This window comes from Acomys minous, assembly GCF_964271855.1.
Source record: "Acomys minous genome assembly, chromosome: 15".
Taxonomy (NCBI): domain Eukaryota; kingdom Metazoa; phylum Chordata; class Mammalia; order Rodentia; family Muridae; genus Acomys; species Acomys minous.
The window spans coordinates 8,266,511-8,291,510 of record NC_140497.1 but is presented as its reverse complement, the minus strand read 5'-3'; the positions used below and the strand labels follow the sequence as shown (position 1 = coordinate 8,291,510).

The window sequence follows — 25,000 nt, the reverse complement described above, 5'->3', positions numbered from 1 at the left end:
AGAATGAAGAACAAACTGTGGATGCACTGTCTTTTCTTAGTACTATTTATGCAAGATGAACACTGGCTTTGGGTTTTTTGTTTTGTTTTGTTAAGTGTTCAGTAGAATTCACAGAAGAACCTAGATTTGGCATTATTTTTTATTTTATGTATCTGGATGTTTTGCTTTCACATATGTCTGTGCACTATTTGCATGGACTTCCCAAAGAGGCCAGAAGAGAGCACTGGATCCCCTGGAAATGGACTTACAAACACATTAGCTACCATGTGGGTGCTGAGAACTGAACTGTGGGTCCTCTGGAAGAACAGTCAGTGTTCCTAACACTGAGCCATCCCTCCATCACTACTACTCCTTTCATTTTTAAGAGGAATTTGAAACTATTAAGGTTTTCTATTTCTCCATCTATTGGGTAAATTGTTGATTTTTCTCTGAATTCTCTATTTCTTGCAGATAGTCTAGCCTGTTGTATGGTGCAGTTCAAAGCATCTGCTGTTTGTTTACATGAATGATGTCAACAATGCTCCTGATGTTGACAGCTGTGCTTTCTCCCTTCTCTCCTTGCCAAATCTCACCAGCTGTCAGTCCAGGTGTTTCTTTAAAATGTCAATGATTATTGATTTTTTTTCCCCTGTATTTGCTGTTCCTGTGTTTGTTTTCCTTTTAACTTTCTTTAACTTGCTGTTTGCTTGCTTGCTTGCAGTACTTTTTGTTTGTTTTTGTTTTTGTTTTGATGTCAGATCTCACTATATATCTCACAGTGCTCTAGAACTCTAAAATACTACCCACTCTCAACTTCTGGGATTATAGAGATTCATACCACAGCCAGCAGAAAAGGCCTTGTGTGTGTGTGTGTGTGTGTGTGTGTGTGTGTGTGTGTGTGTGTGTGTGTGTCTCAGTAGCAGCCTATACACTGTGCTGTCATAATTTCCAGTTTAAGATAAGCTTTCCTCATATAAAGCAGTATATGTTCAGTACTCTAGACATGAGGATCAGGTGGGCAAAGCAGAAACGGAGCAGTCTGCACTCACCCCACCTCAGGTGACCACAGTAGACTTGCCTGGGTCAACAGTGACTTCTTTACGTTTTCCTTTTTATTAGCACACACACATTTACTTGGAAAAGTCTGGTAACTACATCATTTGAGAGCTGTTGTGCCACTGCCACCAATTAAAATTAGTGCTTTATAGTCTTTTTAAATAGCAGACCATTTCTGTAATCATTCTCAGTGCAACAGCCATTCATGTCATGGCATGACCGCTTGAAAAAGGAAGAAGCCAATGGGAACCAAGTTGGCAGTCGCTGCAGTACTGAAGGAGGCTTCCAGAAGGGAGGGACCCACAGAGAACCTGGAGAGAGCTGAGGAGGAATCAGGACCCCACACACCCAGGGCCCTGCCACACTGGCTCCAGATGAACTTCCTTTGAGATGACAAAATATCTATGAATCCTGTTCTCAAAATTAATAACATTAAATATTTTTAATATACCAGTAAGAATACTTTTTTCTATTGTGAAATGAACCTGAGAAAAACAATTCCATAAAGCAGTAGTCACTTTAGGAACATGAATATTTAATAGACTATTTTATGGTCAGGAATTCAAAGATACTTGGAATCAACATTGATCTGTCAGCCGAACTTAGCAGGTGCCTGATATCGAGTCATCCTTGCAAATGAAATGGAAAAATACACTATTCAAAGAATGCCAGTTATTAAGGAAAGCAATTTATGAGCTAGACCATAATCTAATATCATGATTTAATGAGGAGTAGTTTTGGCCTCATATCAAGTTTGGGGTAGCAGTAGGTTTCATAGATACAGTTGCTAAGTGTATCAGGAGAAAACTGAGAAATCGCACTCAAAAATAGCGGTGGAATTGCTCACCATCCCCACAACACAAAATACCCCAATAAGGACACAAAGCTGAAGGGTGAGAGAGAAGGGTTTGTGCTCACTATAAGGCGTGTTTTGTGGATTTTCGAGGTGGATGGAGCACACTGTAACTGCCTAAGCACCTCAGTGGGAGGTCGCCGTGCGGGAGGGCTGTAGGGTGCAGATGGGGAAGAAGGGATCCTGCCAGGAAGTTAATCTCCTGTGGGGTCAGTAAGCAGCACTTCAGTCAATGTTGCTTTCTCAAGAGTGCAACTCAGAAACCTCAAACTAGAATGTCCTAAAAGTTAGAATTTTCTAAAAACCAAAGCACAAGTATGGGGGCAAGCTTTATAGTTGCAGGTCTGTTGGGGCGGGGCCCAGAGTGCATGAGTTACTGTCATGAGAAGAACATGTGGTGGTGCCCTTCGCCCGTGTGCTCAGTGACCTTTAGAAGTGTAAGATGTGTGTGATAGAAAGCAGAAGTTTGGATTCTATTTCTCACAGTCATCTTATGCAGACTCAGGAGTCTCTAAAGACACTCTCAAGAGTCAGTTCTTCACGGTCAGGCTTCCCGGGTCAGTAACAATGCTCACACTGGGTGTTGTCCCGCCTGGCCCGGTGTGGTCTGTCTGCTCCCGAGGTGGCTGTGTGTGTCTCAGTGGTGGGCTGCTCAGCTCCAGCAGTCGCCTGTGAGTGTCTATTCCCGTTCAGTACTACAGCACACACATCCTGAAAGCAGACGGCGAGACACGCGCTGGAGACTGAAGCAAGAAGAACTCGGATTTAAAGCCAGCCTGAAGCCCCTAGCTCCAGAAAAACGAATTATGAGTAGTTCCTATGCTTTGATTACAGGGCCATGGAGATTAAATTTTGTACTAATAAAACAACAATTATATTCTTTAAAAATGCTATGGGTAGAGGCAGGCAGATTGCTGTGAGTTCGAGGCCAGCCTGGTCTACAAAGAGAGTCCAGGACAGCCAAGATAGCATAGAGAAACCCTATCTCAAAACACACACACACACACACACACACACACACACACACACACACACACCAAAAAAATGGTTTTCTAATGATTAGTCCCTAAAAAATGCTATGTGTTATAATTATAACAGCTTTGTATATATTTTTGTAGGGTGGGGGAGTCAGTTAATTCAACCATGGTTAATAATAAGCTATAGGTGGTATGGTCACTTAAGATAAAGTTCAGAATCACTGAAGTAAATTGTTTAAATTACTTTTGTACTAAAACTGTAAGAATCCTTGGAAATTTTATTTAAGTTAACTGTGGTTGTTATGGCTCTATCATCCTAAAAAAGTACTGTATTTGAATTTTTTTTTAACAGATCCGGATCTTCATGATCAACCAAAAAGAAGAAGAATTAGAAAGCACAAATCAAAGAAAAATATTAAAAACCTCAATGATGTCATAAAGCAAGCAGAATTAGAGAAGCAGCCTGATCTTTCCCAGGGGAAAGTACACACACAGCATACAGATGTGCCCACAATGAGCAAAAATAAAAGAAAGAAGCTGAAAAAGAAGCTGCAGCTTAAGAGGAAGAAAGCAGCTGGCTTAGCCGCAAAGGCCTGTGGGGTCAGTTTCATGTACCAGCCTGAGAGCCCCGGGGAGTCAGGTGTGGATGGTGGTGCAGGAGGAGAGTCTGAAGACGATGAGGAGAGCTCAGCCGCGGACACCACCCAGGAAGACATCGACCTTGCTAACAGCAAGACAGACAGCATCCTCAGTTTTCTGAAGTCAACACAAGAACTTTATTTTTATGATGGTAGGTGTCTCTGTCCACTCTGAGTAATGGCATCTAGCAAGTGTAGTAAAACACACATTGTTGTGGTATAAGACACGTTGAGGTACTGGCCTTAGCTCTTCTTCTCATTGCCCTGATAAAATACCTGACAAAAATAACTTAATTGTAAATATTATCTAACATATACTGAAGAAAGTTCATGTAGTGGGGAGTTGAGGGCATCAGGAGCTTTAAGCAGCTGGCCCTTTCTTCCACAATCAGGAGGAAGAGAACGATGAAGGCTTGTCCTCTACTCTCTTTCTCCTTTTCACACAGTCCAAGATCCCAGCCAGTGAAATAGTGCTCACCAACAGTGGGTGGATCTTTGTGTTTTAACTAGCCCCAATTACCATCCACCGGGGACCTGCATAGAGCCCCACCTCACAGGTGATAGCTGGGAATAACCATGACCACGTTCAAAGTAAACAAGAAGCTTTGAGTCAAAACCCAGAATATCACAGTTTTTTCTAACGTTCCAGCCCACGGATCCTACATGTTATTTCTCCCATGTTCCTTGTGGGAAACAACAGCCAGTGATGTTGGGGCTCCAGGTGTGGATCGCACTCCTGGTCGTTGCCGCTCTAGTCAGACTCCGGGTTGTGTTGGTGTTTGAGGCTGTGCTTGTAAATGAAGCAGCTTTGAGTACCTGCTCATCTTTATAAGCCCCTAGAGAAGTAAAGGAGCCACAGCTCTTCCCGTGAGGCATGCTCACATTTGTTTTTCATATACAACTTACTGCTTAGAGTTTTCAGTAAGCATTTTTAATTAACTACATTTATATGGGATCTGAGAAAATAAAGATTTATTCTCATGGTTGACAATTGTTCATTTTCATAATGTTCTATTAGCAACTGAACTAAGGACCAGAAAGAACAGGTGCCAGTCAGGATCTACCATGATCACACTGAGAGCAAGATGCACCAAGGCTCCATTTCATACTTGAATGACATCACTGGGGGAATGTAGGGAAAGGTGATGAGCTTATAGATGCACAGTTCAGCCAGATAGTAAATGTGACAAATCAGAGAAAAATTTGACAGAATAAGTCAGAGATAGGATACACCCAACTCTCACGAGAATAGACAAGAAAGAGAGGCTACTTAGGAGCATTGCAGAGAGAGAGAGAGAGAGAGAGAGAGAGAGAGAGAGAGAGAGAGAGAGAGAGAGAGAGAGAGAGAAACAGTAGAGTTCAGGAGTACAGTACAGTTCAGTTTGAGTACAATTGACATACAATTCAGTTTTTTTTTAATTTACTTATTTATTATTAGGTAGACAGTGTTTGCCCTGCATGTGCACCTGCAGGCCAGAAGAGGGCACCAGTTCTCATTCCAGATGGTTGTGAACCACCATGTGGTTGCTGGGAATTGAACTCAGGACGTTTGAAAAAGTAGGCGGCGCTCTTAACCACTGAGCCATCTCTCCAGCCCACAATTCAGTTCTTAAGAGTTCAGAGGCAGTTTTTTCAATCAGAACAATTCAGCAAGAAGTGGTGAGAGAAGCAGTTTTAATCAGTCAGCTTGGAGAAGAGTTTTGAGCCAGAGCAGCTGAGTTGAACCAGCCAGCCAGAGTTCATAAAGAACGGGAAAGGGTGAGCTTATTCAGCAGTAAGTCTTGAAGGCTGAAAACCTTCTAGGCCTAGGTCAGCAGATGGAACCTGAACCCTTCTAGGTCCTGGCTGGCAGAAGATTAGACTGTTTGGAAGCTAGAAGTTTCCAGGCCTAGGGATAGTTAGATGAAACATTCTGGGCTCAGCCCAAGCCATGAATTCCTAAAGCTTGGGTACAGCTCTCATCTTATCCCCTCATCTGAGGAAATAAAAACATTTACAGAAATATAAATTTTAATTTATGTGTAGGACATGGAGGTAGAAAGGGGGCCATAACATGAAGGAAGTGATCCAAAGAAAGTGGGGAGGGACAGGCAAGGGAGGGTGTGGAGACCACGTGACGTGGAAGCAGAAGGAGGGACTGGTTAGGGGCAGGCAAGGGAGGGTGTGGAGACCACGTGACGTGGAAGCAGAAGGAGGGACTGGTTAGGGGCAGGCAAGGGAGGGTGTGGAGACCACGTGACATGGAAGCAGAAGGAGGGACTGGTTAGGGGCAGTAAAGAGTGGTGATGGCAGCGAGTGAAAATGAAAATGTCACAGTAGAGTCCATTATTTTGTATGCTAATTAAAAATATTAAGTAAATAAATAAAAGTTTAAAAGATCTTCAGAAGAGCCAAAGGAAAAAAGGCTGTTATCTTTCCAAGACAGACACTTAGCGGATCTTCAGGAGAGCAAACAAAGCTGGCCTCTCGGGTGGGTTTCCTTGATTTGTGCTAAACAGCCAGAACTCTTACTCTTGGTGTTTTTAAAGACCCATAGCATGACTTTGCGCCTAGTTTCCTTGTCTGGTTTTTCCTGCTGTTGTCTATGACTCAGAGCTCTGTGTTATGCTTGGAAGGTGTTTAAACAGTCAGACACGTAACAAGCCAGCTTTCCAGTGTCGTTCAAATGGTGGCACTTTGTTCTCTTTCTTCCCAGAGTTCTATTCCAGCCCTGGTAGCTTGTTGTATTTCACACACCCCGTCCCGAGTGGAATGTGTAGCTGAGGACTCTTTAGGGAGTCGGGGTTTATCTTGAAACTAAGACACTGGGTGACTCCTTTCAGACACTTGTAAAGAGCTCGATCCGGCCGTGTGCGCAGAAACTGCTGAAGGGCTGCTGCACCTCCTCGAGTCTGGAAGCATGCCTCCCTCAGACGTGCTCGTGCTGGACCACATGAAAACCCTGCTGCTTCTGCAGGACACTGAGAGGCTGGAGAGTGCCCTGAAGATGTTCCCAGAGCACTGTATGATGCCTCCCGGTAAGTACCCCACTGTCTCCGCAAGGACTTCCTCCAGATCCTAGTGTAAAACTGTGGTCATAAGACTTGGAACAGAACCTGCAGAGAAAGGGTCCTCATGTGTGTGCTTCTGGTTAGCATTAAAAGATGTCTAATGTTGTATGCAAAAACATACACTCCATCTAATATTTGGCCTTTGAGTTATCAGTTTGGGGGAGGGTCACTTGCTCTAAGTTTAGTTGGAAATGAAATCATTCATTTTTTTTCCTCTTTTCTGCTAATTTGGTAGAGGGTAAAGTTTTCTGTCTTCCAGAGATCTTGGTGCCTTATTTTAAAAATCACCATTTGAACACCTAGGAAGGGTATCAAATTGCTATGGTGATCTTTCCTTTTTTCATTTCTCCAATCTATTTCGGTTACCCACTCTATATGAACTGCAGTGTGTGGGAATCAGGCGTGGTGTGTGGCGCTGTTGGGGGGGTCAACGTTAGTTCAGAAGGGATGGAGGAGTGTGGGGGCAGTGGTCACCTCGATGGAGCTGAGGGGGGAATAGAGGACAAAGGCTTCCTTATGACAATGAATAAGGAATCGTAAGAGATGCGAACAAAGATGACCTGCAAGAGGCCAGGCCACAGAAAAAAATGGGAAAAGAAACTGGAGACGACAGTGGGACCGAAGAAGCTCATGAACACGAAGTGTACTCTCGAGGGGTAGGGGGTGTACAGATGTATATCTGGGAAGAGAGGGGCTTTATGTACGCCCATGTAAGCAAGGTCCACACCTAACAGGCCAGCAGTTAGCAGGCTTGTTTTGCCTACTGTGTTCTGTATTTGACAAATTTAAATATTTACAATAAGGTTTTATGCCAAACTGCAGAAAGGTTTTTTTAAAAATTTCAAAGAGGTTATTGATAACTCAGGAGATATGTATGTATGTATGTATGTATGTATGTACGTACGTACGTACACATACAGGGGAACCCAGGTGTGAATCCCTAGCTCCCACCTAGTAGGGCAGGAGTGAGTGCGTGTCACTGTATCTCCTGCATTGCAGTGCAGAGGCACAGATCCCAGATGTTTGGCCAGCTGGCCTCTCCAAATGATGAGCTTCGGTTTCAACAAGAGGTCTTATCTCAGAGGAGTAAGATGGGAAATTCTAGAGGAAGACACTGCAGTCTTTCTTTGGCCGCTGCCTGTGCATAAATAGGAACAGACACATAACCACACACACCACACCACACACCACACCACACACCACACCACACACCACATTACCACACACACCACACCACACACCATATTACCACACACACCACACCACACCACACCACACACCACATTACCACACACACCACACCACACCACACACCACATTACCACACACACCACACCACACATCACATTACCACACACACCACACCACACACCACATTACCACACACACCACACCACACACCACATTACCACACACACCACACCACACACCACACCACACACCACATTACCACACACACCACACCACACACCACGTAGCCACACACACCACACCACACACCACATTACCACACACACCACACCACACACCACACCACACATCACATTACCACACACACCACACCACACACCACATTACCACACACACCACACCACACACCACATAGCCACACACACCACACCACACACCACATAGCCACACACACCACACCACACCACATAGCCACAGACACCATACCACATACCACATTACCACACACATGACCACACATGACACACAACTGTACATACCACACAACTACACACCACATACCACATAACCATACACACCACAAAACTACACACACCATACCACATACCATATTACCACACACACCATATAACTACACACATCACATAACCACACATACCACACAACTATATACACCAACAACAACACACAGCACATAACCACACACACCACACACAACCACACACCACACACACATACCCCAAAAATATTTTTAAAACTTTTAAAAAACTATACAATGCTATTTTTTTTATGTTAAACTGATATAAACTTTTTATAAAATAAATTACTCTTCTTTTAATTGTCCTGTTCTGGCACTTAAGACCTTCATGTGTGTATCCTGAAACACGCCTAGAGTGAGCACAGGGGGAGACTGCATTCTGAAAGCCACTGGCCCTGCTAAGATCGCTAGACAGATTCTATTTCAGGAACATTTGCCGTAGGTAGTCAATAGAACTAAGTCTTATACATGAACCTGTTTCTGAAACACAAGTTCCCTCCATGCACAGCTTAAGATATGTGCTTAAAATTGCTTCTATGCCATTCACAAACAACAAAATCTTACTCTTAAATGCAAGCCTATCTAATGAGATTTGGCCTGTATATCTGTTTGAGATTAGGCTTTATTCTTCATAAATGAGCTTATGATGTCTAGTAGATGTGTCTGTCATCCCTGGGGTCTAAACTTAAAAGCAGACAACATGTGTGTTCTGCCCACCCGCCTCAGCTCCTTTCTCTCCATGGCTAAGGATTCTTTTCTGAAACCAGAGACTTCACTGAAAAAGGACTTGAATACTTCATACAGGCTCACTGCCTTTAGGATGTTAGAACCACACAGGTGCTAGGGAAAGCTAACACCCCATGTTAGGCTGTTGTCACAAATCCTTCACGCATCGGGCTCCATTTGCTGGCTGACCGATGTCACACTCAGACACTTATGGATGGGGCAGGGCTTCTGTGCTCAGCTACCCTTTCTCTATTCACCATGTAGTTCGCTTACATTATCCAAGCAGAGAAAAAGAGACTTAAAGAGAGGTCAAACACCTTGTCCCTAGAGGGGAAAGGTGTTAGGAGGATCTCAGAAGGTTTCTGTGAAATGAAGGGGAAGTTGGGCCCCCTCCCTCCGCACCAAGCCTCCCAGATGCTATATACTACATGGTTTGGAAGTAAAGATCAAGTGTTCCACATCACGGGTAGCCCTGGGGTCTCACCAGATTTGGGAGGGGTCCCCTCTGCTTCCAGTATCAAGGTCAGCTTGTATTCCCCTTAGCTGTGAACTTTAGAAGTAGGGCCATCCCAAAGTAAGTTCTAGGAAGTGGGTCCAACCTGGGACGTGGGACTCAAAGGCATCCCAGGGTGACTCCAAAGCCAGATGTTTGAGAGAAGTCTCGACTCCAGTGGCAGGTGACATTGGCTATGGACTTGTCTCCTTGGTGAGTTCTAGCTGTCCTGGTACATCGTCACCTACATGAAAGCCAAAGGCTGTGCGACTCCCAGTACACACCACTTACGTTCCCTTTCTTTCCTTGGCACAAACTTCTATTCCTAATTGCACCATATCATATCCCTGTCAGCTTATATACCAAGATAGCATTTTATTAGATTGTTTCAGGGTTTTTTCTGGGCTCAAGGGCTAAAATCTGTAAAATCATTATTTATAATTCTATTTTTGTTTGCTTTGCTTTTGTTTTTACCTTTCAGACCATGCCAGAGTAATCTCAGCTTTTTTTAACTATTGGATCACACAGATTCTTCCTGAAAAAAACAGTGAATAAGTCAGTAGCTCTTAAGAAGAGCTGTCTCTTGTTTAACAAGATGTTAAACACAATACAAAGTGAGCAGACACTGCATTTTTGTACTTACAGACTTTTATTTATTATTTATTTTTCTAATGAATCAAACCCTGAAGACACTGAAGACATTTCTACCGTGTTATTTATTTCTGTGTCCATGTGTAGTATGTAAGGCGTCAAACTGGAGTAAAATTGAAGCATTTCACTTGCTTATTGTTACCTACATATTGAATTACTACATGAAACTAGATTTTTTTCTGATTCCCTGTAACAATTAAAAATGAACATTCATTGAGTTAACTATACAATTTAAAGTTATCCTACTTGTTATAAGGCTTTATGTCACCTTGTGTCTGAAAACCCTGATGTCTAGGGAAATGTGGAAGCATTAGCTTTGCAAGTGTGATGACAGGAGTTTGACCCCCGAAGCCCAGAACTGTTGTGCCCACGTGCACCTGTAATCCCAGCATACCTACACCAAGATGGGAGGTGGGGATGGAAGAATTCCCTGGAACTTCACCAGCCAGCTCACCTGAAGTATGTATGCAGTACAGCCGCTGAAGTTAAGAGAGAGCCTACATAACAACGGGACAGCCAGAACCAGCTCCTGCAAACTCTGTGGATATGTGTGCCACATGTGTATAAAAACTTAATACTTGTTCAAATGCCTTATGGGTATCACAAAGTCTATATGAGTACCAAAAGTTTAAGTAGTTTGGTTATAGATTAATTTATTCTCTTCTTGCTTATCTACACTGGAAATCGTGTAGTCTACTTTTTGTGTTTTCTCTTTCTTTGTACTATGGAAACAGCCACCAGTTTTTAAATGGTGAGTGCTAAGAGCATTAGTTACTTGACTACACAGGTGCTGGGGATGACACAGACTCACTAGGGGTCATTAACTCTATCTGTAAAAACAATACCTTTATTATGATCTAATAAGAATAAAATACAGGTCATCTTGGAGTCATTTTGGAGTCGTCACTGCCACCACTGTGATCCTTCTCAAGTACTGGCACCAAGCCTTGCCACCACACCTAGCTCAATTTGAATGTTTTAAAAATGAACTATTTCTTAGAGGCGTCAAACTCACAGCTACGGGGCTGCATATCCAGGACAGCTATGAACATAGACAAACACAAAATTATAAACTTTACTTACTTAAAACAATAAGAATATTTTTTTCTTTCATTCTCTCTCTGTGTGTTGTTTTGTTGTTGTTTTGTTTTGTTTTTATTTTTTTGGTTTGGTTTGGTTTTGAAACAAGGTTTCATTGTGTAGCCTTGGCTGTTCTGGAACTCGCTCTGTAGACCAGGCTGGCCTCGAACTCACAGAGATCCACCTGACTCTGCCTAGAATTAGAGGCATGTGTGCCAGCCACCGTGCCCAACACACACATTCTCTCTCTTTTTAACCTGTATGTTTAAGCACGAACACTAAATAACCACACTGTGTCACAGTGTCAGGGAAAATAAATGTGTTATGTTCTTGATACTTAAACACATTTATGGTGGTATGAAGCTTCCTCTGTGCTGTGTTCCGAACATAAACAGGTTAATTTTAAACATAAGAGCCATCAAGTGTTACATGTGCTCATGGTGACTTGTCGAGTGGCCTGCAGCCATTAACAGTGCCACTTTCCCTGACTGTTACAGATGAGAGGTGTTAGAAGACAGGGCCGTGCTCTCATTTGAGTAACTCAGGCATTTCTGTCCCTCGGCCATGCCGTGTGTCATTCACCACTCTTTATAAGCAGCCCTCCCACTTGCCCAAGCTTAGCCTCCTGTTTTCCTATCAATTAATTTTCATAATAAAATTAAATATAGTCCCTTATCTATCATTATTTTGCTAAGCTCAACATGGCTTCTACAGTATCTAAAACAAAACACCAAAACAGAAAAAGCACAGATGAAAAAAGTTTGCTCAACAAAAAGGAGACAGAGGACTGCCTTTGTTTGTTTGTTTGTTTGTTTGTTTTTGTTAAAGCAAATAATAAGTACTGCTTTCTTTCGGGAGATTTGTTCAGATTCCCAGAGAGTATCTGAGTGCTTGCCTGATATATGTTTGTGCATGGTGCCCATGAAAGTGGAAAAGAGCATCAGACCCCCTGGAACTAGAGTTAGAAATGGTTGGGAGCTACTGTGTGGGTGCTGGGAATCTACTCACACCCTCCAGGGGAGGAGTAGCAGTGACTGCTAGACACTGAGCCATCTCCCCAGCCCCTAACAACGCACGCACGCATGCACACACACACATGCACACACGCACGCACACATACACACATACACACACACACACACACACACACACACAACCAAACAAATTCTATTGTATTGGCCAGTTATATGGTCACATCTTTAATCAGAAAAAAAATGAAGTCAAAACCATTTTCTGGTAGTGACTTTGTTAGGTTATGTTGGGGACGTTTCGGCAGATGTAATGTGCACTGAAAAGAGGGAGAGATCTCTAAAGTCAGGTTGTCTCACTAGACTATAACCAGGCAAACTGAAGAAATGGACAGTGTCTTGACAAGCTTTGGAGAGTAAAGGAGCTAAATTTAAGTTAGTTTGGCAATGGATGGCCATACTAATGCTACTAATATCATTGAACTTGCCATTTTTACTAAAGGTATTGATAATTAATATAAAGCTATTAGAGAAATGGATTCTTTAATTGTATTAAAGGACACAGCTAAATCAAGAGGTTTATAAGAAACAATAAAACAAGTTGAAGTAGGTGCTAGAGAGATGGCTCAGCAGTTAAGAGCAGTTGCTGATCTTGCAGAGGGCCTAGGTTCAGTTCCTAGCACCCACATGGTGGCTCAGGGGGTTGGATGCCTTCTTTTGAACTTTGTGGGCACCAGGCATGTTCATGGTGTACATAGGCACATACTGGAGAAGCATACACATAAGAAATTTAAAGCAATATTTTTTTTGCCCATTCTCAGCATATCTTGGTGGTTCCTGGTAATGCATGCGCAGAGTCATTAAGACTAGATAAGGTCAGGCGAATTGTCATCAAGACTGAATTTCCTAAGAACCAAGGGTTATGTCATTGTCAATTCCAGAAATGACCTAAGGTTCTCAATGCTCACTGCCATTGCTGCTCCTCAGGAGTGAGACAGCCAAGGGGAAGCCAGCATCGTCGATGCTCACGGCCAGTGCTGCTCCTCAGGAGTGAGACAGCCAAGGGGAAGTCAACATCGTCGATGCTCACTGCCAGTGCTGCTCCTCAGGAGTGAGACAGCCAAGGGGAAGCCAAATGTTAAAAGATTTATGACGTGTAACATATCATCAAGCTCCTGTGACATCAAAATTTGTGCCAGAACTTGACAATGGAAACAGATTTACAGATTTAGCAATTTTAGTGGATTCAGCTGCTTGTTTAAATGACTCCAGCATGTGTCATCAAGATGAAAACCAACTTATCAATACGTTTCAAATCATGACAGCTTTCAGATGAAACTGAAATTATGGCAAGCAACAGTTTTTTTGGATTTTGATACATTGACTAAACATAGTGCTGTGGTGGAAAATTGTAGCCTCATTCTTTTGATATTAGATTTTTAAAACATTCCATATGGTCCAGGAAAATATAAGTATTTTGGTATATTTATAGGGGGGAGCCTAGAACTCACTTTGTAGACCATGCTGGCTCCAACTCACAGAGCTCCATCTGCCCCGGCCTCTCCAGTGCTGGGACTAAAGGTGTATGCCACCATGCCCAGCAAAGAAACGTTTATTATATCTCTTCATTATAAGTTCCATCCTCCCAGAAATAAATATCCCTTATTTCACAGTCATGCCTTTTACATATGTGAGCAACTATTTTTAAGAATGGAGCACATTTAGAGTGAACAAGATATCTGATGAACACTTTGAGGACTCACTGAGAACTGCAGCTACATCTATCAAACCAGAGACTGATGCCTTTCTCTCACAAGTAAGATGTTGAATATCCCACTTGTTTTATAATAAATGAATAAGTCATGAAGTTTTATTAATTATATATATGTTTTCTTTATTCAATTATAGGCAAATATGGGACCTGCTTTCTCTACAGGATGCTTCATAATTACTATAATCATGTGGGGTCTTCCATCTGTGGTGGTAGAGATTGTGAAAATCATACACAGATCATTTTTGCATGCATAGATTCTTGTTAGCATTTTGTGTATTTACTTTGTGCTCCAAGACACATCATCCACTGTGGCCCTGAGATGTTGAAAGGTTGGATGCCCCTGATTTACATCACCTTACACAACAAGCCTGTTAATGGGTACCACGTTCTAATCCGTGGTCCCATCACTTGGTTTTGCAGATCCTCTGTATGCTCTTATCCCTCTGCCCCCCTGACCCTAAAAGTGTGGAAGCACCATTTGGGAAGAGGAGTGGGTAGCAGAAACGGAAAGGCGCAAAGGGAAGGTTTGTGGGAGGGAGCCCGTGACCAAGGTGCAGCATGTACATGTGTGTGAATGTTATTATGAATCCTGTTATTCCCCACGCTTTATGATACTTTTTAAACACCTTAGAAAAGGTGGGGGTAGGCTATGAATGATGGACAAGGGTGATGAGCTACAGTCAGTACACCTGGACCCACCTAGCCATGAGTTCATTCAAACCTCCGTTTCTTCTGTGCGTAATACCCCATTTCGTTTCTGACTCAGCACACTGGATCTCAGCCTTCATCTCTGCAGCATTTATCCTTGGTAATGTTTAGGAATCATTTCCAATTTAAAATGAGACAACTTTAATGACTTCTTTCCCTGACGCTCACAATTTATTTCTTGGGGCCCCTGTGCAGGGTTACACATTGGGACGCAGCCGTGGAGGGTGTAATTGAATGGGAACAAGTGAGATAATCATAACTTATAACTTTCGTATATAATTGTAATCCCTAACAGGAAAATAGGCAAAGCTTGCCTGTGATACATTTAGCATAACCATTGCTAATCTGTTTCCCCTGCAATGTTGAAGCCAATAGTAATGAGATCATTCCTCCCCTACAATGCTGCACATTGTGAATACAGCCCACTTAATTTCTATAAGCTGCCGTTCGGAAGAGAAAGAGAAAGAAGCTCTTACGAAGACAGGGAAATCTTACGAGCTTGCTAACATTGATGATTATGTTCAAAAAAGGAGTGTTTTCTAAACATGTCCGTACTCAACTGATTATTTTGATGTTATTTGCACAAACCTGAGCAGTATCAGCAGGTGGGAACACCTCCCTCTCAAGCTGGTACCCAGCGTTGCTGCTTCTATACCTAAACTGTGCAGAGCCCACACACCTAGTACCGCTGGATTCATGCTGAGTCTTCATTCTCCACCTACCCTGAGCATGCCTTCTCCCTCCAGGGCGCGGTATTCTGATAACCTGACAGATACATTGAGCTTTCTCCAAGTCCATGAAGCATGCACATGTATACTTCAGCCACATAAAGTCCTATGCGGTTCTGGGGTCAGGGGAGCTGCACTTCCCCCAGAGCCTTTCTGAGATGTAGTATTAAAAGTTTCCTTCTCATACTTAACAAATTACCATAACTACCCTGTTTGAGACAACACTGTTTTCCACCCCACAGTGTCCGTGGGTCAGGTCTGGCAACAGATGGACTGGGGCCTCTGCTTGGGAGCCTTGAAAAAACTACTAAGACTGAGCGTGCTGCTTCAGATTCTGGTCCTGTGGTTGCAGGACTAAGGTCCTGTTTCCTGTTTGCTTCCTCTGCATCTTCCCTCAGCTTCTTGAGGCTCAGAGTCCCAGCCGCCATTCTTTGGGGAGACACTGTTCAGTCCAAAGCTCTGACAAAGAAGAGGCCAATGGGAAAAGGTAGGGCTCTGTCTGTCTGTCCGCCGTTACTTCCAGGCCTCCCTCTGTCTAGGCTCACGTTAGTGTCTCCAGATATTTTAACCTCATGGCAGCACAGCCTAAGACCGCTCCCTGTTTTGGCAGGATGCAGGCTCTTCACTCTCGTTCCCCTCTTGAATGACATTCACTGTCTTCTCATTGGAATTTGGCCCCTGGTCCCTCCAAGACCCTAGTCCCTCCTTCTTGGAGGCCTCTGGCTGATCGATTGCTCTAGTCTCTGATAAGCTGGGATGTATTATAATTAACTCCCCAGGCCCTCCTACCCAACAATTCCTGATGTGACATTTAGTTGGAGAGAGTTTTACTTGAGGCCCCTATCATATGAGAGTCACTTGATCATGTGTTCTGTGGTGCAACCATGTTCTCACTGATGCTGAACAAATAGCCCCAGTAAGCAAGAAAAGCCTCCTGGTCCAAAGGCCATATGCCAACAAAGCAGCTGGGGGGCAGGGGGGGGGGGGGAATGGCCTTTGTAAAACATTATCTGCCGGCTTCTGACAGAGCTCAGGTCCTGACGTTAGCATCGCGCCACTTGTTCACAGTACTCCCTTTCAGCAATCATGTCTCCTTTAAGACAGGACCAGCTGCTGAGCTTCTTATCCTTTTCCCCTAAAACATGGCTTCATCCTTATCAAGTAAAGTCAGATAACTTCCATTCCTACAAAGCCCCTGCCAGTGATAGAGTAATAGTTTCAGGGCTGTCTTCATGTTGGACAGGACCAACTAACTGGTACAGATTCAGAGCCCATGCAAATGCATGGCCAACTACCTCACACTCTTGCCACCGTGGCTTCTCCTCCATGGGTGGATTGAGCCCCTGAAACCATGAGCCAAAACAAACCCTCCCCTCCCCCTACTAGAGTTGTTTCTGTCAGGTACTTTGTCCCAACAATGAGAACTGTGACTAATACAGGACGGGGGTGGCGGGGGCGGGGGGTGCTGGTGTGAGTGAGTAGAACGTGTCTGGACCAGTGGATACACATGTGTTAAAACATCACACCAAACCTTATCAATACGCACAATTGACACAAAATAAACTAAGATAAAATTATGTTATATTGGACTTAATCCTGCTCACATCATTTTATATGTTTATATAAACTTAGATAAGCATATAAGTTTATATGTTTATATGTTTATGTCCAGGAGGAGAGTTGGATTCTAGGTTTTTCATCAATAGAAAAAAGTAAATTTTGACATTTTGGTTGTTAACCATGGCTTTTAACAACTGAACCACTTCTCTGGCACAAAAGTAATTTATAGCTTTCTTAGTTCTTTCTAGAGACAGAGAAAATAAGCTATCCCTGAGGTCCCAGAGGCTTGTTAGCTAATAGAAATCCTTTGAGAAGGGGTCCGTTCACTCGGGCTTCTGCGAACACACATGTGGATGACATCTCAGTCCTAAGTCTCCATGCAGGTGCCAGGCTTATGCCAGTTCATTTTCAAAATTATCCAAACTCCTGACTTGTTACTCCTGAGTGTGTTCCTCTGAGTTTAGAAAGCGTATTGATTCAGTATTTACCTGTGACCACACATCTATAGCATCAAAATTGTCCAAACTCCTGAGTGTGTTACTCTGAGTTTAGAAAGCGTATTGATTCAGTATTTACCTGTGACCACACATCTGTAGCATCAAAACTGTGGTCATAACTAGTGGTTGTGAGATAACCACAGGTCTGATGTGACAACTCCATCAGCCCCTGCTCCATCAGAGGACATGTAAGCCTCCGCCCAGCATGGTACCAGGCCTGCTGTAAACCACCCATCTGTACAGACAGCTACCTGAGCTTTGGTTTCCACTCTCAAAGTGGGGATGGTAACAACCTGACATGTCTGTCTTAGCCACTTTTCCATTGCTGTCATAAGACTCCATGACCAAGGCACCCTACAGAAGAAAAAGGTTATTGGTTTAGTATCAGGGGCTTAGGATCTGTGACCATCCTGACAAGGAGCATGGCAGCAGGCATGGAACTGGAGCAGTAACTAAGAGCTCACATCCTGATCCACAAGCGAGAGACAGAGAGAGAGGCTGAGGGTAGCACAGGCCTTTTGAAAATTCTAAACTCACTCCTAGTGACACACCTCTTCCCACAGGGCCACACCCTCCTGATCCTTCCCAAACAGTTCCACTGACTAGGGACCAAGTATTCAAATATATGAGTCTGTGGGGCCATTCTCATCCTAACCACAACTTGTGAGCATCCAATGGGCAACTCTCAGGATCACTGGGGCTGTTGGGAGAGGCTGAGACACTTAGCTCTTTGCTGGTTAAGCTTTGATAGAAGAACGCCGTGTTTTCCCAGCAAGGCAGTGTTTGGAGCCAGGCTCTGCTCTTGTTCATTTGATGCTGACAGCAAGCTCGTAAGAGGTAATCCAGTGACTCAGTGCATTCATTGCCTGTAGTACTGCTAATAGGACACCCCACAGCCCTCACATGCTGTTCATATCTTGGTATGAAAAGGCACTACCTAAAATACTCTGTATCTTGTTAAGTGTCAGTTTAGAGAAAAGCCTTTGTGGAAGCTGGAAGCTTTTCCAGGGCTCCTCTAGTTACTCTTGATGGGATTTTTTTTCTAATTTGTGAAGAATTGCCCTGAATGCATAAGGCTATTGCAGGTAGGGGAGGGAATTCAATTTTTTTCCTCCTTTTTAATTAGAACATTTGAAATGCTATATATGTTCTGTTCAAAGTCATTCTGGTTTGTAATATGCTAATTCAAGTCAACATAAATTTTGCCTAGCTAAATCTCAGAATAGTTTAGGGGGTTTTTAATTAAGCATCTGCTAAGAAATAAATGAGTGATGATAATTTTTGATAATAGCTATCATTTTAAACAGATAATGCCAAACACTTGGAAGAAGAATTGAAATATCTCTCACTTAATTACACAGTGGACACTTCTCCATTGGACTTCATGCTGGAGTCAATGCCTGCTGGGGATGGAGGAAATTCAGAAACAGGGCCTAGAGCCAGGAAGGCTAGGTCAGCATATCTCACCCATGTGGAGACTTGGCATTCAGCTTTCAGAATGATGTTCACCCAGGCAATGTGATAATTCAAATCTTTGCAGAGCTACAGTTCACAGACAGAAAATTCCAACACAAACCTAGCTTGAAATTGATATTATGGTACAAAACTACAATAACACTCTGAGCTGGAAGTTGAAGATAGTCAAATCTTCCCAGCTCTGATGTGTCATCTGTCCTTTCTGTTTGTTTCCCACACCTGAGGTCAACATACCCTGGAGCTGAGACTCAAGAACACAGGGGTCAGACCATAAAGTACCTAGAGGTCACAGTAAACCTTCCATGGTGCCAAAGAAGATAGAAGTTAGCCTCTCTCTCTCTCTCTCTCTCTCTCTCTCTCTCTCTCTCTCTCTCTCTCTCTTTCTCTCCTCTCCCCTCTTTCTCAGGAATATCTCAAGGCAAGGGCACACATCTTTGACCTTTGACTCATCTTGTGTCAAGAGCTAGCCCTGCTCTTGGCTAGCTAGCAGAACTTGGAAAGTTGTGTGCTGTTGGGCATTTGACTCAGGCATTTGGGAAAGAATTCATTTTTGACCAGCAAAGCAAAAGATTATAGTAAAGAATGGCTATGAGAAGAGGGTCAGTGCTTCTTGACCTCCAGAGTGTGTCAGCTCCTGTCTCAAAGAAAGTCGCACACACACACACACTCAGCACTGAACCTTTGCCTCCCACCTGCCTTGCCCCAGGGCTGAGCTCCCTACACGGAGCCCATCCATGGCCAGATAATGTCTTCTAGTGCATTCAAATCACTAGAGCATTCCAAGCAAAGAGACACTGACACCCATAGTGCTAATGAGCTCCAGCCCAGCCTCCCACCAGCTGAAGCTCTTTGATTGCTACCAGAGGTTCCATAGCACCCATCCTGCTCCTTCCCACATCATCCAAGAACAGGTGTGCATAGGTTCAGGAAAATACTGGAAATGCACTCCTCCATTGCTGGTGGGGTGCAAACTTGTACAGCCACTTTGGAAACCAATCTGGTGCTTTCTCAGGAAATTGGGAATAGCTCTAACTCAAGACCCAGATATACCACTCCTGGGCATACACCCAAAAGATGCTCCACCACACAACAAGGACATTTGCTCAACTATATTCATAGCAGCTTTATTTGTGATAGCCAGAATATGGAAACAACCTAGATGTCCTTCAACCGAAGAATGGATAAAGAAACAGTGGTACATTTACACAATAGAATACTACTCAGCTATTAAAAGCAAGGAAATCATGAAATATTCAGGAAAATGGATGGAACTAGGAAGGATCGTGCTGAGTGAGGTAACCCAGACCCAGAAAGACGCTCATAAGCCGTATAGCACAGGATATACTACAATGCACAGACCCAAAGAAGATAAGTAACAAGGAAGACCCAAGGGAGGATGCTTAAATCTCACTTATAAGGGGAAGTAGAATAGACAGATGAAGTGGTTGAGGAGAGGGATCACAGACACAAGTGAGGGTGGAGACCAGACCTGGGGAAAGCAGGGGCAGGAGAAACTGTGGGCACAGGCATCTCTGTGACAAGCTGGAGACCTAGTACAGGGTAGGCTTCTGGAAGGATATGGGGTGACTCTAGCTGAGACTCCTAGTAGGAGGGGCCACGGAGACTGAAGAGGACACCCTCTAACTAGACAAGACTCCTAGTGGAGGGAGGCATACTCCAGCCCACCCACAAAAACGTTAACCCAAAATTTACCCCGCGTACAAGACATGCAGGGATAAAGATAGAGCAGAGATTGAGGGACTATCCAACCAATGGCTGGCCCAACCCAAGACCCACCCCATGGGAGAGAGCCAACCCCTGACACTATTAATGATACTCTGCTGTGCTTGCAGACAGGAGCCTAGCAGAATAGTCCTCTGAGAGGCTCTCTCTACCCAGTAGCAGATTGTAATAGATGCTGAGACTCACAGCCAAACATTGGGTGACTCGTAGGGAGTCTTGTGGAAAAGTGGGGAGAGAAGGAGAAAAGGACCCAGAGGTTGCAGGAGCTCCACAAGAAGACCAACAGCCAACTAACCAGGGCCCTGTGGGACTTGTGGAGACTGAAGCACCAACCAAGGACCATGCATGGACTGGACCTAGATCCCCTACACAGATGAAGCTGATAGGCAGCTCCGACTCATTTGGGTCCCCTAGTGAGGGGAGCAGGAGCCATGGGCTCCATGGCCTGCTTTTTGATCACTTCCCTCTGGAAATGATGCCTCACCAGGCCATAGGGGAAAAAGACAAGCTCAGTCCCAATGCAACTAGCTGGGGTGGGTAAGTAGAGGGGGCTTCCCTTTTCTGAGGAATGGGGTAGATGGAAGGAGGTGGGGCTGGGAGGAGAGGAAGGAGAGGACTACAACCAGGATGTGAAGTGAATAAGTAAATAAATTTTTAAAATATTTTTAAAAAAAGAAAATACAGGAGCTGGTTCTAGGGCCTTGTGACCTTGCTTCTAAGAGAGCAGTTCTCATGTGCCAAGACCAGTCCTGGACCCACCTGACCAAGAGGCCCCTGGTCCACCAGACAAGCAACACAGACAAGGACCTAGGCCTGCAGCCCCTAGTGGCCGACCTGCTCTGGTCTGCTGAAGCCCTGGGACCGCCAAGGGCTGTACTGTACCTCATCCTTGAAGCTGACACAAGAGTGCTAGCATGTGGGGCTGCCGCAACCCTCTGAGGCAGCAGCCTTTCCTCCTGTATCCTCTCCTGTATCCTCTCCTGCCTTCTTTCCTCCTGTATCCTCTCCTGTATCCTCTCCTGTATCCTCTCCTGTATCCTCTCCTGCCTTCTTTCCTCCTGTATCCTCTCCTTCCTCTCCTGCCTTCTTTCCTCCTGTATCCTCTCCTGTATCCTCTCCTGCCTTCTTTCCTCCTGTATCCTCTCCTGTATCCTCTCCTGTATCCTCTCCTTCCTCTCCTGCCTTCTTTGGTTACCCGCTAAGCAGTTGCACAGCTTCTCCATAGTTCTTCATAGAAGAGAGCACTTAGGGGTGACACTCAAAATGTCTAACAGAAGCAGCAAGCAGTTGAAACAGCCATTGGCTTTCGATGCAAGTAGGTACGGGCAGTACAGGCTGCCTTCATCCCCAGAACCAGGAGGGCCCCTTCCTTGCTGTGTCTTTTAGAGACCCGGGGTCCTCGGTGGTGATAACTATGACGGCTCCATCTGACAGATCATGATGCCCTGTGGGCATTCTCCAGACTGTAGTTCATCAAATGCACTTAGTCCTGACCAGAGCTACTTAGGTCTTCAGTCCTGCCAAACAGCCTGAGCTTCTTTTTTTTTTTTTTTTAATTAATTTATTCAGATTACAACTCACTTGTTATCCCATCACTTGTATCCTCCCATTCCTCCCTCCCTCCCGCTTTCACCCTATTCCCCTCCCCTAGGTCTATGACCAACGGGGACCTCCTCCCCCACTTTACGGTCATAGGCTATCGAGTCTCATCTTGGTCTCCTGCTTATTCTTTCTTTGAGTGCCACCAGGCCTCCCTTCAGATTCAGTTTTCTACCACCACAAACACTAACATGTTCTAGGATGTAAATGATGTCACTGATTCAGTCAGACGTGATGTCACCTCTGAACAGGTGAAATCTACAGTGACAGGAGCCAGTACTTCACGAAGACTAACAGAGGATCACACGGCTGTGAGGAGAATGGACTGGCACCTCATTACCAGTTGAAGTAACTAATGTTTATAGTGTCTGTGGCTTTAAGAAAGTCCCTTCTAGACCAAACCATCCTGTTTAGGGGTGTTCTTGCACACTGAGGTGTTGGAGCAAGGCTGCCCATTGTGTGGCTCTGTGGCCACAGCACCAAGTGCCTGGGCTCTGAGAGGAGCCTCTTCTTTTGCCTTCTGTCTCCTAACACCCAGACAAGCTGCAGAATGTGTCCAAGTACATAACATACCAAAGAGCTCACTTTCAAAACCCACACACATCTTTTAAACACTCAGCAAAAACAAAGCTTTTTCTATGGGCTCTTCCAAAATGTGTCTGGAAGGTTTTCTTCCAAGTCATCATTCTTGTCCTGGGTAACATGTTGACTTCCTTCCTTCCCATCCTTCAGACACTTAGTAAAATGTCTCTTATACAGAGCCACTGAGCTGACCTCAGTGGACGATGAAGGAAAAAGTAGTCCTCTCTGAGCTAAGAATGGAAGAGCTGTTACAAGAGATGCTACTGAGTGGAGACACTCGGTCTCTTGGGCTTGAGGGCTTCACAGAGATGTTTTGTTGAAAACAGAGAAACCACCGGGTGTCAATAGAAGGAGAAGAAGGAGATTCCAGAAGGCATGAGAGTGCTGCCCCTGTGCATAGGAGCTCCACAAGCTCAGGCGTGATGTGGTTCCTTGTACAGTAAAGCGCTATTATTGATATAAGTGGAAGATGGCTTTGTAGATTAGGGGTGACTTGGAGCATCCTCCGAAGCACTTTAGAGTTCAAGCTGTGAACCTTCCCCACGCTAATGCACGCCTCCCGGAGGTACACGCGTGGCTTCCTAAGTAGTGCTGCTCACAGACCCTTGGGGATTCCCTTCATTTGTATTCTCAAGTTTGAAAATGATGCCCTGACGACGCAGCTTATACTTAGCCACAAAAGGGCATCCATCTAGGCAGTGAGGTTCACTTAGGTTGTGAATCTTGTTCACTGGGGACACAAACCAAGCTGAGGCCTTCCCCTTCGCAATAATTTAACTGAAGAAAAAAATGAAAAATAAGCATAGTTGTCCGAAAGATTGTCCATCATTTTACAGTAGTGGGACAGTATGGCACCATGCCACAGCGTGGGACTAGCCCCTTCTCCATCTTAATTCCACAGCTTGAAAGAGAATGCATGAAACTCCTATGGGAGAGCAGCTTTGAAGATCTCAGAAGGGAGCGAGTAGCTGCACTAATGAGGTTGAGTGTGAATTCGCTGCTACTGCCGCACAAGAGCCTTCGTGTATGAGATAACAGGGAGTCCCTGTTGGAGCAGAATCTTCCTTGGCTTTGGCGTCTTTTTTATAGAAGCAAGAGTAGGGAAATCCTATAAATATGAGGAGGCCCCCACTTATACCCTCCAGGGTGTACCCAGCTCTGAAGGAAATGGGCTAGGCCCAGAGCAAGACATCCTCACTGGAGAAGGAGCCTTTGCCATGCGAGAGCCAGGCTAGAGCGGAGAGCTGAGCTGACCAGTCGGTCAGTGCTGAGGCTGAAGGTGCCACAGCCAGCCAGCTGGAGCCTGCAGGCCAGTGACCCTGGAGAACAGTCAAGCAGAGAAAGCTTTTCAAAACGCGGGGCCATATTTTCAGGTGTTTCTGGACAGGGTCCCACTATGTTGCTCTGGTTGGCCTAGAACTTTCTTTGTAGACCAGTCTGGCCTTCCGTCACAGAGATCTGCCTGCCTCTGTTTCTGAAGTGCTAGGATTAAAGGCGTGGACAATCACACCCAGCGATTTTTTTTTTAAGATTTTTATTTATTATTTATACAGTATTCTGCCTCCATGTGTACCTGCCCACCATAAGAAGGCACCGGATCTCATTACAGGTGGTTGTGAGCCACCATGTGGTTCACACCCAGCGATTTTTTGTTTTGGGATTTTGGGTGTTTCGAGACAGGGTTTCTCTGTGTAACAGCCCCAGCTGTACTGAAATTCTCTTTGTAGACCGTCGTGACTAGCCTTGATCTCACGGAGATCCACCTCTGCCTCCCTAGTGCTGGGATTAAAGGCGTGCACCATCACGTCCCATCCAATGTGTGGTTCTTGAGGCAGTTGTTGCTCAAATATTCCGCTGCAATGACTGTTGCTCTCCTTAAGCAGGAGGTAACTGTTGCCGCAGGGCCATATCTGCACAGTCCAACAACTACCCGTTATCTGTGTTCACAGCTCATTGTAAGGGAGCAACGTAAGAAACCAGCTCACTGCGCCGAGTCTCGCTTTGCTCCGCCAGCTTCTCTCCAGATCCAGCCCCTCCAACCTATAGGTTAGAATTCCAAAGCATGCTCGGAATGCAGATTCTCCACACACACTTGCAGCATTGCTGCCTTCAGCAATGAGATGCACCCGAGTG

At 44.5% G+C, this 25,000-nt stretch overlaps 1 protein-coding gene across 6 annotated transcripts in view; it reads left to right on the top strand.

Moving 5' to 3' along the window:
- Window positions 1–25,000, top strand: part of ERICH1 (glutamate rich 1) — an 89,302-nt gene that overhangs the window by 54,838 nt on the left and 9,464 nt on the right. For 2 of the 6 annotated variants that reach the window (XM_084760644.1, XM_084760641.1), the window contains exons 4-6: window positions 3,218–3,655; window positions 6,326–6,520; window positions 9,983–11,040. In XM_084760644.1, coding sequence (XP_084616770.1) covers window positions 3,218–3,655; window positions 6,326–6,520; window positions 9,983–10,056 — 707 coding nt within the window. In that variant the 3' untranslated portion in view covers window positions 10,057–11,040. The other 4 variants (XM_084760643.1, XM_084760639.1, XM_084760640.1 and 1 more) reach the window with 4 other exon arrangements.